Here is an 18,122-nt window from a genome sequence, read left to right as displayed (position 1 = left end):
GCCTATTTTTTTAATTGAATTGTTTGGGAGAGAGGTTGCTTTTGTTTTGGTATTGAGTTGTATATTATTTTGGATATTAACTCCTTATCAGAGAGATGACTTACAAATATTTTCTCCCATTCTGTAGGCTGCATTTTCATTTTGTTGTTTCCTTTGCTGCACAGAAGTGATTTCACCTCACTAGTGATGTGAACATTTCACCCTAATGATGTTCTTACTGTAAAATGAAGGAGTTATAGTAGGTCATTCATTTTTAACCTTCCTTTCAAAATCTCCAACACGTAACAAAGTCAGAGCAGAAGCAGGCTGGGGGCCCAGGTCATCACACAGTGGAAGCCTGTCTTCCATCGAAGCCCTAGCCTACATAGTTTGATGTCCATGCTACTGGAAAACCCTTAATGAAATGCCTTTTAGAGTTGTCATTCAACATCCACCATCTCCAATATGATGGCAGACTCAAAAGTCAGAGAGCTAAATTGTGGTGTAAGAGCCCAAATCCAAGCCCCTATTTTGTACTGAAGAATATACCTCTGCTCACATTGACAAATTAGGAATGAGAGGAGCTGTTCAAATACCAGATGTTTGTTGGGCCACAGCAACGCAGCAGGATGTTGAAAGTTCTGAGTCCTTTTCTGATATTTCATTGTTAAAGAAACTGATTTCTGCATGTTAATCTTGTATCCCACTTCAACATCCTAAGATAAACCATAATGGTAAAGAGTATTTTAAAAATGTATATATGTGTATAACTGAATCACTGTGGCTATACAGCCACAGTGATTTACACATTGTAAATCTTCAGTTTAAAAAAAAAGAGGAATGATGAACTAAAAAAAAACCCAAACCAAATAATGGCTGTACCAACCATAGGTTGTTGCAGGTCAGTATGAGGTTATGGTACTCTGCAGAAAAAAAGTTTTATTGTCAGTTTTTCCCTTCTCCTCTTTCCCCAAGTATGAGCTTGAGCCTCCCAGAATGGCAGCTAAATGTCCCCCCAGCCAGAGAAATGCCAGTAAGAATTATGAATGAAGTTTGTGCTTTTGAGAGACGCTGGTGCCCTGATGGCCTGGAGATCAGCTGAATGGCAGTTTCACAGTGACACCTTAAGATCTTGAGATCCTGATGAAAGAAGTATGTATGTGTAATATCTGAGATGGGGAGAGCAAGGTGTTTAGGGGGCCAGGGAATCTCTCAGTAGCTCTGCAATTGGCAGATAAGATTAAAACTCCAGCAACAGGAAAAGTCAGGGCCACTGACAATTGGAAATATTGGCATGGGGCACAGAGGCCTCTTGGCTGGATTAGGACCAGATGGGTAACAGGCTGACCCCTCCCAGCTGTTCATCTTGATAATTAAAGTAAATCTTGCACCTGTGATACAAAATTAGCTCAGAAACCAAAGATAACCCTGGGTAAAGTACATTTGTTGCTCTGAACACAAAGGCTTACTATCAAGAGGCATTTAGTTTAAGCAGCATTTCAATTAGTCAGATAAAAGAACAGTTTCTAGCTATTAACTCTTTGTCATCTGAGCTGATTTAAAAATAATGCAAACCTCACTCTGAGGAACTTTCCCCAGAGCCAGATACAAATACTACATTGAATAATTCTGTTCATTTAGAAACCGGTCTATTTGAAAGCTACGACTAAAATCAGTCCTGAAGCAGCATCCTATGAAATAAACTTCAACTTTATGGTTTAGTAGAAAAGAACACTGGATTGAGAGACCACCAGACCTGAGTTAGTCCTCTCTCTGCTAAGCAAACTTGGACACAGCTTTTGGTTTCTCTGTGCTTCTCTCAACTACAAAATAGGGAGATTAAACTGGAGTAAACTCAGATTCCATGAAATTCATAATCAAGTCCTTGAATGAGATTATTAGCAGAGAATGCCAATTATTGTGGCTTTCAGTTAAACCTTTGTTTCAAATACCCAAATGGAAGGGGCCACAGTAAACAAGTTTTCTACTGTTCAAAAGACGCTGGCATGCACTTTACCGTCATTGTTCATAGAAATGGCTTGCACAGCTCACTAATATCCCTAAGTTGCTGAAATGTAGGCCCTCGAACAGAAGGTGGCTTCAACTTCTACAGCTCTCAATGAAGTGGCGAGCTTTTGCCACCTTGAGGTTAAGACTCTAAGTGCTGTTCTCTAAAAATGCAAATACACCTCCTGCCTACAGCTTACTCTTTCAACAGTTTCATTGATCCATTTTTTAAAATATATTTTTTAAAAAGACCAAGTTATTGATATAGCTGAGTAGCAGGAGCTAGTTCCCTTCTCTTTTTGCTTACCTACATTTTTCTAGTTATCTTATGGCATCTGGTCCCATCACTTCATGGCAAATAGATGGGAAAATAGTGGATGACTTTATTTTCGGGGGCTCCAAAATCACTGCAAATGGTGACTGCAGCCATGAAATTAAAAGACACTTACTCCTTGGAAGAAAGTTATGACCAACCTAGACAGCATATTAAAAAGCAGAGACATTACTTTGCCAACAAAGGTCCGTCTGGTCAAAGCTATGGCATTTCCAGTGGTCATGTATGGATGTGACAGTTGGACTATAAAGAAAGCTGAGCCGAAGAATTGATGCTTTTGAGCTGTGGTGTTGGAGAACACTCTTGAGAGTCTCTTGGACTGCAGGGAGATCCAACCAGTCCATCCTAAAGGAGATCAGTCCTGGGTGTTCACTGAAGGACTGATGATGAAGCTGAAACTCCAGTACTTTGGCCACCTGATGCAAAGAGGTGACTCATTTGAAAACACCCTGATGCTGGGAAAGATTGAAGGCAGGAGGGGAAGGGGATGATAGAGAATGAGATGGTTGGATGGCATCACCAATGATGGACATGAGTTTGGGTAAACTCCGGGAGTTGGTGATGGACAGGGAGGCCTGGCATGCTGAAGTCCATGGGGTTGCAGAGTCGGACACGACTGAGCGACTGGACCGAATACATTTTTTAGCCAAGAAAATGAAAAGACTAAACAAATATTACTATACCCAAACTGCAGCTTTATTTTAAAAAGAAAATATAACAAACAGAAAGAAATTAAATACCAAAATGCTGGTGACTATTTCCAGGTGGCTCATGGGTGTTTTCATTATGCATTTTCTAAATTTCTGTAATGCACATGCACTAACCTTTGATTATTGCAAAAATAACTTTTAAAAAGATCTATTTATCTGGTTGCAGCTTGTAGAACGTCATTACTGAACAGTGGTTTTGTGGTCAATCACTAGAAATTGTGGAGCATTAGAGGAGGGAGGCTACTGCTCTCAATCTACACTTGGAAAGATGGAGATGTGTGGTGCCCAGGAAGGGAGATGTGATGCCCAGGAAGGGAGAGTAACCTAGGATTCTGTTTCTTCCTAGGCCCCACTCTGGGTGAGATAGGCTCTACGTGCCTGGAGTCTACATTTCATCACTATCCTTGCAATCCTTTATTTGGGTTATAGTGTTCTTCTGTCGATTTGTCTAGTATTCTCCCACAGCTGTGAGTAGTGCTATGTCAATGTCCTACATTTTGTGCAAGGGAGAAATATCATTTGTCTTCATCGTCTGATACCTTTCCCTTCCATGGTCAACAGAAATGACAGGGGAGGTCTGATCTTCTAATAGGGAAAATTCCTTCCTGGACCAGGGCTGGAATTTGCCCACCAAGGCCACAACAGGAGACTGTCTTTTAAATCTAGTTAGTACTGAAAAGTGAAGTGTTAGTCACTCAGTCGTGTCTTTTTGTGACCCCCATGGACTGGAGCCCACCAGGTTCCTCTGTCCATGGAATTCTCCAGGCAAGAACAGTGGAGTGGATAGCCACTGCCTTCTCCAGGGGATCTTCCCTACCCAGGGATTGAACCCTGGTCTGCTGCGCTGCAGGTGGATTCTTTACTGAGCCACCAGGGAAGCCCAAACTAGTGTTAACCTCTTTACAAATGTGTAAGAACCATGAGACCTATTTTGAAGCAGTACAGTTTATAGAGATGTTTAGCATGGATTCAAGGCCCCAGTACAAACTACCTAATTAGCAAAAGGGCAAAATGTTGTTGGTCTTCGCTTACACTGCCTAGCAGTCAGTTCAGTTTAGTCACTCAGTCGTGACAAGAAACCTTAGTGTTTGTCAAAGAGTGATATGCAAAACATCTTCACATCACAACCACCGAGGGGGGGGTGCTTGATAAAAAAATTCCTGGACATCCTTAGGCCCAATAGTTTCCATTTTAAATACTGTTTTAGACTATGAGTATCCAAAATGTAAAAATAACAAAGAAGTATAGATATGCAGATTCTATAGACTAAAATGTAAACATCTGAAAACTGACATCTGGCTCTACTACTAATTATTTCGCTCAACTAGCTCACTGAGAAAAAACACATACTTACACATTCTTACATTTCTAAAGCCAGTGCCTTTCAAGGCCCCATTTAATCACTTCTTGCTTATTAATACACAAGTATTAAAAAATCACACACATACCCTCTTTCAAACTGCAAACTAAATATGTTCAACAGTGGTTCCTCAAAAGCCTATTATTTCCACAACTTTATTAAAATAAGAAAATTAAATATATATGAAAACAGTAATGGAAAACAAGGACCTCTATCAGCTTTATTAGCTGCAATATGCATTATATGTGATTATATATATAAATTAAAAAATTACATATGTAACATAATTATAACAAAAACTTTAGTTTTGAAAAACATTTTATTCAAGAATTTCAAATATTTTCCAAAATACAGTTTCCTAGATTGCTACAAAAGAAAGCAAATTTAATATGAAATTTAAATCATTAAATATGTTTCACTAGTATATACATACAGAATGCCAAGCAATTTATATTTAGCCCTGGAATGCGTACCATGTCTTTTGTTTTTCCTTATTAAAGGCTCAATCCAGCACTTGGTATATATAGGCTATGTACAACAGGCAAAGTTCAGTGTTCACAGGAATTTCACATTAGCTTCCTCAACTTATAGCTGTGGTAATTTGTCCACAGGGGTGTCAAACTTGAAGTCTGTAGGAAACAGATCTGGGGCCCGAGGATAGATTAGTCTGTACGACTGCCTGATTGTAACATCAGCAACACCAGCAATATCTCCAATCTCTAAAAGACAAAAATCAAAGTATTAAGTATAACTTCCATCCTACCTCCCTTCCACCTGCGTTCTAATTTTGGGACCTGGTAGTATAAAATGTCTAAGTGAAAAAACAAAAATACTTTTTAACAGTTAAAAAGTAGAAAGTAGGGCTACAGTAACAATAATGGTCTCAATATCTATTATCTCAAAGGGTTGTTGTATTAACATTAAAAAGTTTACTATATGTAAAACATCTGAACAGTTCAGGGCATAGCAGAATGTGTGGTAACTATTATATTGCTTCCTATATTTAGAACTGACTTCTTCACAATAAATTTTTTTGAGGATCACAGAAGTAATCCACGAATACATTCTTATAAAGAAATTCACTTTATTATTTCTGTGTTTTAAAGTTCCCCTACATCTCCCCTAGCAAACCTCTGTTAAGAGGTTCTTATAAGGTTAAAACCAAATGGGATCACACTATAAATATTCTTCTCCAAACTTTTTTCTATTTAACACATCTGAGATCAAATAGCTATATATTACAGCATGATGTAGATGGTTTTCACTATTATACACATACTGGAGCATATATATTGAGCTCATTTGAGTTATTTCTATAGTCTATTAAGGAATCCAAGAATGTGCATTTACCATTCAAACTCAAGTGTCACTTTTTTCTTTTTTTAAATGAAGTCCCAAAGGACTGCCACATGACAATTATTTGGTTAGTTATACTTAAAATAGATTTTTAAAACACATCCTTTAATACAACCTCATTTTATCTTTTCAGAATTTTATCTTTTCCAGTTCAAACTAGTGAGATTTTATGGCTTCAAAGTGTGGATGTGGCCATCAATAAATAATATTAAATTTCCTTACCTTATGTTACATTATATTTTTCTGGACATAAATACCAATTTATATAAACTATTTGTATATCAACTAGCTGCTGGGCAGGGAAAGAAAGGACCTTATATTTCAAGAAAACCCTTCATGTGAAACACAAAGTGTCAAGAAGATTAGAATAAACTTTACAACTGTTAATAGGAATGAGGGTAAGGACAATCTGTCCAGCCACAACTTCTCAATTTTCTAAGACGACTCAAAATTTTCTTGAAAAATGCAAGTGGAGCCCAAAGGGAATGGATAATGGCACATTTAAATAACTAATGGCTGGCTTCTTCTGCCTAATCATTCTTCTATCTAATTTATTACTTTTATTAACATAGGAACATACAGCGTAAGCTGAGGTAAAAGGCTATTCTGAATAGGGTATTAAGTTATTGCAGCAAGTAATTTCACTACCTCACTTTTAAATTTAGGACTGCTCCTTTTTCTTTACAAAACTTTTTGAGGATCACAGAAGTAATTAATTACTGAATGCCGTGTGTTGTGCTGGAGGAGAAAATGGCAACCCACTCCACTATTCTCCCCTGAAAAATCCCATGGACAGAGGAGCCTGCTGGGCTATAGTCCAAAGGGTCGCAAAGAGTCAGACACAACTGAGTGACTGAGCAGAGCACAGCACACAGCTTCTCCTTCTTTATAAATCTTTTTGAGGATCATAGAAGTATTAACAAATACATGCTTATAAAGAAATTCACTTAATATCTGTCTGAAAGTTCTACAACAGTAAATTAAAAAATAGCTGAAGGCTGAACAGTATTTTCATGAAGAAACTGAACAGCATACAAAAGAAGAAAGGGAATAGATTTCACAGAAAGGTAAAACCTGATGGTCAGCACACATTTATAGTGTGCGTATCTGTAGGGTTCAGGCCAGCTCCAGAGAAACAAAGAATGGCTGCCTCCTATCAAGATTCAAAAGGTAAGTTTTGAGGTGGGAAAAAAACAAGACTATTCCAAATAGCCAGAAATATTTAGGGGATACAAATAAAAACAACTTCTAAAAATGAAAAAAAATATATGAACTAAAATTACTTAATTCAAAATGAAGAAAAAAGTACACGGGGTTATGCCTGCAAAATATTTTTATTTATGAGCCACTTAAAAGCAAAATATTGTATTTTCTTAAGTTTTGATGCTAAGGAACTACCTCTTAAACACAGGCTCTGGATATTTACTGTCACACCTCAGAGAACTGCAGGTTCAATTCCAGACCCCTAAAATAAAGCCAATATTGCAATAAAGCCAAACACATGAATTTTTTGGTTTACTAGTACATCATAAAAAATTATGTTTACACTGTAGTTTATTAAGTGTGCAAAATAATTTTGTCTAAAAAAAGAATGCACATACCTTAATTAAAAAATACTTTATTACTAAAAACCAAAAATGTTAACCATCATCTGACGAACAGAATTGCCATAAATCTTCCATTTGTTAAAAAAAAAAAAAAAAAATGCAGTGTCTGTGAGGTACAACAAAATGAGGTATGCCTGTACCTGCCTCATAACTTAAAATGGAAATACAATCACATACTACAGCCTTCACAATTTTATCAATACTCTTCCTGATGAAGAATCCTACCTTTTTGGGTCCTTTTCTCAGCTGATGCCTGTGAGGCCATGTAAATAGCAGCTGCTGCCACAGATATCGGGCTCCTTCCAGGAACCAAATCCAGCTCCACAGCTTTACGGGCTATATGAGTCGCTGCCATCTGTACTTGCTTAGGAAGACAAAGGTTGGAACAAAACCTGGACATGAAGTCCCCAGTTGTAATCAAATCCACACTGGTTTCTAAAGCTTTCAGAATAAGTTTAAAACATCGACCAATTTCTTTCTTAGAAATTCGTGATACAGCGCATATTTCTAAAAGACAAAAGAAGTTTAAATAAATCAATCCACCTAGGCCGTGTAGTTCACCTTAAAAATCTATCATTTTTTATTATAAAAGTAATATACTGCAAACTTCTATCCTGCCTTAAAGATCAATCTAATTCTGAGTGACACTTCTCACAAAACTAATTTAAAATTTCTCAATTAATTTACATGTTTACAAAAGCTTTTTAAAAAAAAAAAGCTAAATGTAGGTCTTAATATTTCAAAATATTAACTTCTCTGAAGTTTCAATTCATGCAAGTTTCTTCAATCAATCAAAAATGTCTTTGATATGTATTAATCTGTTGTAAGGGGTGTATCAAGAAAATGAAAGAAAATATTCAAACTAAAGAAAGCCTCTCAAGTTACACAATGTCATACATACATGTAATCCCTGCAATTACAGATACATCAAAATGTGATTAAGTATTTGACCCTGTTCTAAAATATCAACTAACATTAAGAATAAATTTAACAGAAGTCTTAGTTTTAGTTGCAAGAACCACTGCCTCTTCAGTCTGACACAAGAAAACATATAAAATATTCTTGGATGAATAAAGGGTAATTATAGTCTTAAGCTAAAATGTACAAGTATCACAGCAACACTGAATAAGCTGTCATGTTTTCATGCATAAACTGAAAACTACATGAAAAATATTAGTTCTATCAAAGCCTTCAACCTAACTGAAAATGAAAACTGTCTAACTCAAGAGAAAAAATTTCATTGATTCTAAGACTTGACTCTCTCACCTGTAGAGACCTGTGCTTGCTGGGAGTGGAAACTTTGCTGTACATCCAGTGTACAGACTTGCAACAAAGGATTCTGAGGCCAGGCCTCAAAGCTCACAAAATACAGTCAGAAGACCTTACTAGCAAAGAACATGGGGCTTACATGAACTAACATGACTTTACATGGGAAAACAGCCTGAAAAGAACATGATCAATATGATCATAGAATTTTTGTCAAGGAACAAAATAAGGTGCTGTTTAGAAAGATACTTAAGTGGATTACTGTATGTAACCAGGAAGCTTAATTTACTAAGCATCCAAGCTGCTTGACTTTGGCCTGTCACTTTAATATGAAATAGATTAACATTTATATCTAAACAATTAAAAACTTACCTTTAAATGTTCTAGGAACCCCTTCCTGTCTGCAGGCAATATAAAGACAAGCAGAAGCTATGGCATCATTGGCTCTCCCCTTTAGGCTCTTCTGTTCATACACTTGCTTGAATAGGTTATTTGTTCGATCCTTCAAAGCAGAGAAAAGTGAAAGTCGCTCACTCGTGTCTGATTCTTTGCGACCCCATGGACTATATATAGTCCATGGAATTCTCGAGGCCGGAATACTGGAGTGGGTAGCCTTTCCCTTCTCCAGCACATCTTCCCAACCTAGGGATCGAACTCAGGTCTCCTGCCTTGCAGGTGGATTCTTTACCAGCTGAGCCATGAGGGGAAGTCCTCAAAGCAGAGAAACTAAGTTTAATTAATTCTAGGCCATTTAATTAACCATAATAGCAAAATTTCATGTGTTCACTAAAATTATGCTAAGTCAAAGCCAGCACAGTTTACAGAATATAGACAAGAACTTACAACTATATTTCGAGGGAGGTTGATTCTGTCTGCCATGGTAGTGATTTCTTTAAATGCATTCATCATTGCCCGATCAGAACTGCTCATGGTTCTCCTATTCTGGTACTTAGAATTACCAAATTCATCAAAACTTGCAGCTCCTGTACCCTATAAAACAAAGTTTTATAACTTATGCAAAAAAAAATCTGAAAACCTGAATGAACAATTATTCTAAGAAAACAACTTGCACAATCTGACTCCATATTACCCAAGAAATCTACCCTGAGCAACCTCTATTCCTCAAAAGAAAAAATACCAGGTTAAGGTGGTTTTAAAGAGTTTTTCTAGCAAATACTTGAAATGAAAAATATTATTATAGAATTAATAACATAAACCATGAAACTTCACAGACCTAGGAGAAAAATCACAATTATCTCCAAAAGGTGCTTAAAAAGGTAAGCAAACAAATCTCCCAAGTCCAGCCCCAGCACACTGATTAATGGAGAAACATTAGCAGCATTACCACTAAAAGTCAGAAGACAAAAATGCCTCCTGTCACTACCATTTTCTAACACTGTACTAGAAAAACTAGCTAATATAACATAACTATAAAATGTAATTATATAGCAATTATATTAGTATAATTATATTAAAATTCAGCAGGAAAGAGATGAGAAGTACAAATCTGAGACCAAACTGATAATCTTCAGATAATATCTTTGTATATACCTAGAATTATTCAAGAAAATCACTCAAACTGTAATGAATTCATCAGAGTGGCAAGGTCAAAATTAACAAACGAAAGTCAATAGCCTACATACATGTAATCAATCAGAACATACAAGAAAAACCTGCAATTACAACAGCAACAAAAAAAGCAAAATACCTAGATTAACTTAGAAAGAAAACTTTAAAACACCCACTGAAGGATAGATATGACCTAAGGAAATACATACTATATTTCTGGATAAGATTTTTCATTAAGAAGTCAGTTTTCCCTGAGCCAATTTGAAAATAAATCTAACCAGTGAAAATAATTACCAAGTTTTTTTTTTTTTTTTAATAAACAAAGTTATCCTAACATTAAATGGAAAAGACCAGTGAAGAAAATGCTGAAAAGGTTATAAAACAAGATTAATGCTCCCAAATACTAGAATAGCATAGTGTGTCCTTAGACAACTAGACCAGGTTAAGATAAAGGATAGGAAGTCCAGAAATATTCCCAGATACATACAGAAACTTAACATATGACAAATGTAGCATCTTAAAAAATTTCTTTGCCACAAACACATAAATAATTGTCAAAGGAATCAGAAGAACCCAGTAGCAGTGGTTACCTGTTTCTGATAGGGAAAAGGGACTGCGGTAGAAACAGAGTTTAGGGGTCAAGAGTGAGGAAAACTACTGTTCTTTTTACATGTTTTTGAATCATGTATCTCCTACTGGAAAAACGTAAACATTAAAAAAAGTAACAGTATTAATTAGTTGCAATCTTGAAGTTTATAAACGTTCTTAGTAATTTTTCCAGCCATATGCAGAAACTACCTACTTTAAAATACTCTTGAATATTGTCAACTTTTTAACTTAGCCACACCATGTTTTTCAAACTTAGTATGTAAATTATAGGGCATGAAAATATGACCTGCTTTTGCCTAATTTCTTAAAAATGGACTATGCAGTAGTATAAATTAAGTCCTAAAATAGCATATGCTTCCTGGATGAGTTCTTTGAAATAATGCCACTATTACTTCCAATTTAGATAGCAGAGCAAAAGCCAGCCAGGCTGCCAGGAAGATTATGCTACTGCTTCTATATAACAGCAGCAGGTACCATTTACTGAACACATTATATACACTACATGTGTATAGATACTTTATACATATTTCCATGTAACCCTCAAAATGTCTCTAAGGTTGCAGTATTCTCACTTTACTGATGAGAAAAGTAAAGCTTAGGAGAGTCATAAATTCACCACTATTAGCAAATAGTCTATTATACAGCGATCCAATTTATCTTAGTGGTCTTGAGGGAAAAGAGAAAAGATTACTAATATTCAAGGAGCATTTTAATATGAACTCAAAGAGCCTACAACACTCAAATTTTGGGGGCAAAACTGCTTCGTTAAAACAAGGGCCTGAGATAGAGAGTCTGTAACTTCAATGTATTAGTTTCCCATTTAAGACAGAAGAAATAAATAAGGCAACCATCATTACCAGTAGTCTTACTGCTGATCTTACTCTCAGACAGAGATTCCTCACTGGGAACAGTGACTGATAATTTTGCAAAGTTTCCAACTCCAGGTCTTTGGTCAGTCTGCACCTGGCATTTCCTGCCCAATGGATTTATTACCTTGCCAATCATAGTAGACAAATCTCCATCACTCAGAAGAGGATTCTGAGAATCTCCAACTCGAGATGGATCTTTTGTTGCTTTATCATTGCTGAAAGTTCTCCACTCAGATCCTACATCGATAACTCGGTCACCTGAGAATATAAATGGAAATCTGAATTGTCTCATCAAGATAGGATTTATTTAACACAGCCTAATGCCCAACTTAGCTCTTTTATTCCCAGAAAATCTCAACACGAACATCAGGCTTCAGCTTAAGTATCTTGTCTCAGATATTTATCTTAAAGTATTCCTATTGTGACAGTTCTATAATAACCCTCTTTAAACATTACGCTATGATTAGTTGTATTTTAACTCCTGGAATAAAGAAGTAGACAAAATAAAGACAAAAATAAAGTTAAGCAATGTGGTAAAAAGATAAAGTAACAATGAAGAATCAAGATTTGAAAAAAAAAAAAAGAATCAAGATTTGAACAAAACGTGCAACAGGCACAGAAATAAAAACCAAAAAACACTGTTCATGATGTTATTAATACACAGTTTAAAGAAATTACAAAGTTTTTATGGGCAATGCTCTGCAAAGAACTAAGCCTAAGAGGATACTTTAGTAACTATCTGAAAATACTGAAAATATTTGGGGGTCAAATAATTCATACAGAATAAACTTAAGCCTAGAATCAGTAAGCAGAAAGGTAGGTAAACTTTTCTTTTTACACAAAAAAGCAGTGGCTAAAAACGCCATGCCAAGAAACCAGACGGGTAGATTTGGTGTAGATTACTGCTTTGAGGGGAATGCTCAATGGCTGGTAAATACCTCTACCAGAGACAAGCGTTAACAATAATACCTGCATATGCTAGTCACTGTGCCCTTTGTAAATGTTATTTTTCAATCCTTAAAGCTTTATAAAAATAGATATCACTTTTATTTTATTAGAAATAAAATTAATTTGCCTAACATCACACAACTAAAACTGAAATGCAAATGGGATTCCAGAATCTGTTCTATACTGCATTTATAAAACATTAGCTTTTCCACCAATGTGATAAAATTAAAAGCAGGAACCAGACCATTTTCATCTGTGGCTATATATAGCAAACAGAAAGGAATGGAAGAAATAAGTTATCTCAGTAGTTAAAAAAAAGTTGGTATTGACAGCCAATTAATATAATGGTTAAAATTATGGACTCTTATCAGTTGCTGCTTAGCCTTGGGCAAACTTCCTCATTTCTGTAGTAGTGCAATGATTCAGCTTTAAATTTCCCCAATTACCTTATTTTAAATTAAGTAATACATTTTCAATCCATATGAAGTGCTTAAAAACCAGTTCAAAGTAAGTTGCTTCTATTAGCTATTTAATGCTATAAAAATAAGATGACATTCTGACAGTTTGATATTAATTCTGAATAAGAAGAGCACCAGTTATAAAACATTAACCTGCATTAGAGTGCTCTGCTGCAGTATCTGGTATGTAGGACAGCAATGGCACCCCACTGCAGTACTCCTGCCTGGCAAGTCCCATGGATGGAGGAACCTGGTAGGCTGCAATCCATGGGGTCGCTGAGGGTCGGACACGACTGAGCGACTTCACTTTCACTTTTCACTTTGATGCATTGGAGAAGGAAATGGCAACCCACTCCAGTGTTCTTGCCTGGAGAATCCCAGGGACGAGGGAGCCTGGTGGACTGCCGTCTATGGGGTCACACAGAGTGGGACACGACTGAAGTGACTTAGCAGTAGCAGCAGTAGGACAGCAAAGGAGGTGGGGAGAAAACAGAAGGAAGGAACTCAACGCAGACTGCTGCACTTTCTATATACGGTAAACTAAAATGCTTGTTAACAGAGTAGAGTGATCTGCCCTTAGGGTTTTATTTTAGAAAATAAGTAAATACATAACAGAATCATTCCTGATGATTTTGAGAAGATGTTTTCTTCTTTGAATACTCAAATCACTTGGGAATAACCAGATCTCACTTGGACTATCACGTGTCCATGTCACAAGGCAAGTGGGATAGAGTTAGGAACACCACTTGCCACACCTTAGGAAGTGAAAATGGCCAAGGAAAGCAGAAGCAAGGAGATCAGGTAAGGCAACTTCTGTGGATCAGAGATTCAGCAGGTGGCCCAAAATAAGGAGAAAAAGTTACATGAATAGGATGGTCAAGATGCATTTCTCTGCTTCCTCCTCATAAGAACAAACATCACTAAACATGAGAAGCAATTCTAATTAATTAAATTGAGTTTTAAAACTTAAATGACATTAATGTAAAATGTGTAATTGTGCAGAGTTTTACTACAATACTAAGCAAGGCCCTGTCTTAGAGAGACTACTCTAAAGAGACTGATTTTTGTTCCTTTTTACAGAAGAGTAACTGCTTACAAGAAATAGTTATATAAGCAAAATAAAATTACCTGTATTCCCAACACCCAAAGATAGCCACTGTCAATACTGTGGTATATATTTTCTTTTCCATTCATCTGTATACATATGTTTTTTTGTGAGATTAAAATTATAGTGTCTAGTCCATTACAAGCTCTTTTCACTAAATTTCTAATCAAAACACCAAAACAAAACTTTTAGACAAAGTTCAGCCCTTTCAATAGTATCCACTCATCAAAGTGTTGCCATGTCTCCATTCTTCCTGTTTTCAAAGGGAGAAAAGCGAATCTAACTTTCCTAGTCAGTAAAATAAAAACACACAACAAATAACTACTGCAGCCTTCAAATCCAGAGTTACTTAAAAATTTAAGTGAAAAAAATCAAATGCCATCATTAACTTTTAACACTTTAATTTACACAATGGATGTAAGAAGAGAATACCTTCCTTATCTTACTAGCGTCTTTTCAGTCTCTCTGGAACACTAAAGATAAAGTACTAGTTTGCTAGTAGCATGCTTCATTTCACAGCATTTTCCTTTTGACCCAAAATTAACTTACCATGAGTTTCTTTTGTACTTGCTTTTACTGCCTCAAAAAAGACAAATTGGATTAGGAGGGGGAAAAAAAAAAAGTTGGCCTAGGATAGTATAAATAGAAAGCCCAGAACTGGGTAGTGATGTAATTTTTCCACATACGTGGGAATGGTCTACATGACTCATTCAACAATCTGTAGTTTGTGCTCAGAGTCATTCCCTCTTTTTATACTTTACTGCTCAAAACATAGTATTTATAGAAAATAAAATTTCCAAAATAACTCAAATAGCACATCATGAAACTACAACTAGACCATCAGATTATGTGCATGAGTAATAAGAAATACAGCAGATCATTCAGAAAAAAAGTCAGAACACATAAAAGATTTTCTTGAAGAACATCTAAATGCGGTAGCATTTTTAAAAGTTGCTCTGGAAAGAAACTGCATTACAGAATCTTTTCAAGGAATAAGTGTACAAGGCAGCCATACTGTTTAGGTATGGTCAACCTTTGACATGCAGAAGCCCAACAATTAGCACATACGTGCATAACATACAACCTTACATAGCCCTCTGTTCTACCAACAGAGAAACATGCCAACTTTTAACAGTTCCTTTTTAAACCACACCCTGATTTTTATAAAATCAACATCAGATAAAAAGTCTGTATCACAGCACTACTACACTATATATAATACCACTATTCCTCCCTCCATCTATATTGTGTGATCTCTTCACACTCTGATCAAGTTTCCCATCCAAAAAGGTAAAGAGATTCAATAGTATACACACATGCACAGTTCTCAATCCATGTTATCAGAAAGGTGTCTAAAGAGTATCAAGGAAGATATTTTACTATATTCTAAAGGAATGAGTTTCATCTCTCTTTTTTCAGGAAGAAATTGAGAGTAACTGCCAAAATCATTCACACTAGTTTAAAACTGTTCAACTACTTTGGCACACACCTACCTTATGATTTGTGCACCACAACTACTGAGCCTCTGCTCCAGAACCCAGGAGCTGCAACGATTGAGCCCACATGCCGCAGCAACAGAAGCCCAAGCACCCTGGAGCTCGTGCTCCAATGAGAAGCATGCTCACTGCAACTAGAGCGCAGCCCTTGCTCTCCACAACCAGAGAAGGCCCAGGCAACAATGAAGACCCAGCACAGCCAAAAATAAATAAATTGTTTAAAAATCTCATTTTCTAACTAGAAATTGCTATTGTATTTCACATGCCTATATTCAGCTACTTTTAATAGACTTAATTTTTAAAAAATGATCTAAACAATCCAGACATAGAGTCCCATCAATGGCAAGGAATTGTTCCCTTTCCAATGCTTAACTCCCATTTATAATTTGTATCTAAAGCACTTGTCAGAACCTTCAAAACAATGCCTTTAACACAAAAATGTCCCCAATACTTTGACATTATGCATGAAAGTGACAGGTGAACTGAAAGTCTTCCGTTAAAGCATCAAGCATCATTGTACTCTACCTCAGAGCATCTTAAATGAGGAAAAAGTGTTGTGCTTATTAAATGTCTATCATCTCAGTAGACTACAGTATTTATTACATATTATCTTCTTACATAGCACATTGCAGGCCATTATTCTTCTAGTACTTTCGCGAAACTAAATTATTTGGAGATAATAAACAGATTCAGCAGTTAGGTGGCTTAAAACAAAGATTTCTTTCTTATTCATATTACCTGTGTATAGCAGGGGACAGAACTGCTTTCTATGCAGTCCTTACTCAGGATGATGGAATTGCTACTTCTTGAGGCAAGCCAGTCATCATGGCCGGGGAATGAATTATGCACGGACTTAATCGTTTCCAATAGTAACATTTCTACTCACAGGCCACCAGCCACAGCCAAAGCCAGCCATGGGATGTTTAAATTCAGAGCGAGCGGGGAAATAAAACTGTACCATGTGGCCCAAGAAGTATCAGTGAGTGGTCACTGGTACTCAGCAAATAAAATCAGCAAATAAATTTGACAATCAGCAAATAAAACTCAAGCTCTGTATTTTTGTGGATTTATGTATAATTTTTAAAAGATTGTTCTATGACTTCCTTCTGTGTCACAAGACAAACCGGACTGAGAGTTAACTTCACTGTATTAGCATTTGTCACAGAGAAGTAATTCATCAGTAAAATTGTAGGTCCCTTCAAGGTAACATTTTTACTGGTTAGCTGCATACAAATTTCTGTTAATAAAACTTTTTAAATGTTAAGGATACATTCCCCAGTGGTGCACAGGAGTCTTGATTTTGCAACCCTAAGGTCTTCTGTGAGCAATGTAAAGTTTTCTTGTACCTTTAATACTTGATCATATTCACCTGCATCTTCAAATAGTACCATAATGGCTATCCTGTCTTTACCACTTTCCAAAATTCACTCTCTATATTCTCAGGTTTGTTTTCTGTTTTACTGTTTCAATTTTCTAGAATGTTAAGTCAGCTTATTGCTATCTAAAACAGTTTTACTGTGTTTGTCTCCTTGTGCTATCTTCTTTCTTTCTGACCCTTGTTAATAGAGACATTAAAGAAGCTTTATTTCACTGATCACAAAAAAGTAGTTATTTTCTATAATTTTTTACTGGTAAACTATATCAGGAGAGGGCTTCCTTGGTAGCTCAGCTGGTAAAGAATCCGCCTGCAATGTAGAAGACCCTGGTTTGATTCTTGGTTCAGGAAGATGCCCTGGAGAAGGTAATTGGCTACCCACTCCAGTATTCTGGCCTGGAGAATTCCACAGACTATCAGTCCATGGGGTTGCAGAGTCAGACACGACTGAGCAACCATCACTATTATCAGGAGAAGAATTTTCTGTTAAGTCCACAGGACTGCTGTTCCTCCATTGTAGCTTGTATTCATAAGCCTCAGGTTGATTTTTATGCTTATTCATCCTATAATGAATTATCAATCAAAGTCCACTGGAAAACCTTCCAATCCACCACCTCAAGTATTCTCAGCCTCTCTGGATACTCACAAATCCCTGGCAGACAAAAAAGAACCCAAACAAAACTAAACTTCTGGTATGATTCAAAAAATGTATCAATATTAGAAAAGATACAGGTAGACTTGTAATTAAAGCAAAAACAATAAAAAGTAACTTCAACAAGATAGAACTTTCTCAGGTTACCAGTCCATGAGTTATACTAATAGTTTTGGATTAGTGTGACTCCCTATCTTTTTGATAAGCCATCCTCATGATGATCTGCATTCTGCAGCATATGATGACTATTGGTAGTTCCCTCCATCATATCTGTATTCTAGCCAATGGGAAGCAGAAAAAGGGAAAGCACATCCCTTAGGGCTGGTTCTAGAGGTGCACAAATCTTTTCTACTTTACAGTGCATCTTAGAATTCAATCACACGGCCACAGCTAACTACAAGGGAAGCTGGGAAATACACGCT

General features: G+C 36.3%; 1 protein-coding gene across 2 annotated transcripts in view; it reads right to left on the bottom strand.

The window, feature by feature from the left end:
* Nucleotides 1-4,690: 4,690 nt before the first annotated feature.
* The window catches only part of GTF2B (general transcription factor IIB), a 31,011-nt gene continuing 17,579 nt past the window's right edge, over nucleotides 4,691-18,122 (bottom strand). For both annotated transcript variants that reach the window (NM_001046142.2, XM_005204285.5), the window contains 5 exon segments: nucleotides 4,691-5,109; nucleotides 7,579-7,860; nucleotides 8,992-9,121; nucleotides 9,463-9,609; nucleotides 11,791-11,924. In NM_001046142.2, the coding sequence (NP_001039607.1) occupies nucleotides 4,976-5,109; nucleotides 7,579-7,860; nucleotides 8,992-9,121; nucleotides 9,463-9,609; nucleotides 11,791-11,924 (827 nt within the window). In that variant the 3' untranslated portion in view covers nucleotides 4,691-4,975.

Source organism: Bos taurus, chromosome 3 (assembly GCF_002263795.3).
Source record: "Bos taurus isolate L1 Dominette 01449 registration number 42190680 breed Hereford chromosome 3, ARS-UCD2.0, whole genome shotgun sequence".
Lineage (NCBI taxonomy): Eukaryota > Metazoa > Chordata > Mammalia > Artiodactyla > Bovidae > Bos > Bos taurus.
This window is presented reverse-complemented; position numbering and strand designations above follow the sequence as displayed.